This window comes from Sminthopsis crassicaudata, chromosome 6 (genome assembly GCF_048593235.1).
Source record: "Sminthopsis crassicaudata isolate SCR6 chromosome 6, ASM4859323v1, whole genome shotgun sequence".
NCBI classification, from domain to species: Eukaryota; Metazoa; Chordata; class Mammalia; order Dasyuromorphia; family Dasyuridae; genus Sminthopsis; species Sminthopsis crassicaudata.
Window position 1 is genome coordinate 239,410,100 of NC_133622.1, and position 2,044 is coordinate 239,412,143.

The following is a 2,044-nucleotide window of genomic DNA, read 5'->3' on the forward strand; positions in this document are numbered from 1 at the left end:
CCAGAAGGATTCCTGTAGACAGCTTTTTGACTTAGAAAAATACACATCTTTGTTGCATTATTATTAAACATTTCCCAATTATATTTGAATCTGTTTCTAGTAACCCTGTGGAATGTTGTGTCCCTGGGGTTGTATACTGTACATCTCTGCTCTGCATTTTTAACATAACCACCCTTATTCTTACACAGATCAAAGATCAAAGATGACTACAGAGATGGACAAAGAGAATAGTAGCATGGAGACCAATTTCTTTCTTCTGGGTTTCAGAGATCACCCAGAGCTTCATGTTTTCCTATTTTTAGTATTCTTTTTCATCTACAGTATGACCTTATTGGGAAACCTTGGAATGATTACACTGATCACAACCAGTTCACACTTACATACTCCTATGTACTTTTTCCTCAGTGTATTGTCTTTTATAGATGCTTGTTACTCTTCAGTATAGCTCCAAAGTTGCTGGTGGACTTATTCTCAAAGAAGAAGGCTATTTCTTATAATGGATGTGCAACCCAGTTATATTTCTTTTGTTCTTTGGTGGATACAGAATCTTTTCTCTTGGCTGCTATGGCTTACGATCGTTATGTAGCAATCTGTAACCCGCTGCTTTACACAGTAGTGATGTCCAAAAGAGTTTGCTGTCAGCTGGTTTTTGGAGCTTTTTTAGGTGGAACCATGAGTTCCATTATCCATACCACAAACACATTCCAACTGTCTTTTTGTTCTAATGAAATTAACCATTTCTTTTGTGATATTTCACCGCTTTTCTCCGTGTCTTGTTTTGACACATATGTCCATGACATTGTTCTAGTGGTCTTTGCAAGTCTCGTTGAAGCCATCTGTCTTTTGACTGTCTTGCTCTCTTATGCCTACATCATAGTCACCATCCTTAAAACTGGTTCTGCTGAAGGAAGAAAGAAAGGATTTTCTACTTGTGCCTCCCACTTGACTGTAGTTACCATCTACCATGGGACTCTGATCTTTATTTATTTACGTCCAAGCACAGATCATTCGCTAGATATTGATAAAGTGACTTCAGTCTTCTATACTCTTATCATCCCTATGTTGAATCCACTCATCTACAGCCTGAGGAACAAAGATGTAAAGAATGCCTTTAGAAAGATAATACACAAAAAAGTGTTTTCTAAATGATAATCTTGAAGGAGAACATTTGGCATATTGTAGATTAATTAGAAAAAATTTTAGACTTTGGCTACTACTGGAGAAATAAGACTCCTCTTTCTTTATATCTTTGTTTCTTTGTTTCTTTCTTTTTAATTGTCATTGTGGGTCTGTGTTCATATGCAACAAATTTGCAGACCAAAACCTTGAGCAGAATCCATTCCTTTTCATTTTCATGCTCTGTGTGCTTTGACTATAATGATTAAGAGATAAAGCCTCTTAAGCTCAGAATCTGGACTTTGTATTTCTCTCTATTCCAAATCAACAAATGATTTATAAAAAATATAATGTAAAATAAGTGAGAAACAGGACAATTTGATTTTGAAGTTTCATTTCTTATATCCCAGCAATAGTTCTTAGCAAATCATTCTCATATAAGAGATTATGTTTTCCTTGCACTGCACCAAACTGAATTACATTGATTGGCATGATGGGCTATACCTATTCTTTTTTGTTTTTGTTTTTCTTTGTAAATCAGCTTTTTTCAACTTGTTCTCATTCTTATGAATTTACTAAGCTTTACCAGCAACACAATCATCTTTGTTCTCAAATACTCTGGTGGAGTTTGCTTTATTTCCAAATGGTCTCTATCAAAACATTTGAATAAATTACTTTTTCATTCTATCCATTCAAATAATACTCATTTTTCAGGCATTCAGTGTTCAATTCATATGCCAAATCTTCTCTAAATCCTCTTATAGAAGATTAATTTTCTAAATTCCAATGAGAATTTCTTATATGACTACTAAATTCAGAACATTATACTATCTACTGTAGTTACTTACAATAAATCTAGATTTATCTATTCTAGTAAATAAGCCCTTTTTGGATAGAAAACTTTTATATTCATTTGTGGGTTCTCTAC

General features: G+C 33.8%; 1 protein-coding gene across 1 annotated transcript; it reads left to right on the plus strand.

Moving 5' to 3' along the window:
• Nucleotides 1–214: 214 nt before the first annotated feature.
• LOC141547953 (olfactory receptor 5I1-like) lies at nucleotides 215–1,149 on the plus strand. Its single transcript, XM_074276651.1, is given in 2 exon segments — nucleotides 215–437; nucleotides 440–1,149. Coding segments are annotated over 2 exon segments (933 nt in total).
• Nucleotides 1,150–2,044: the final 895 nt, after the last annotated feature.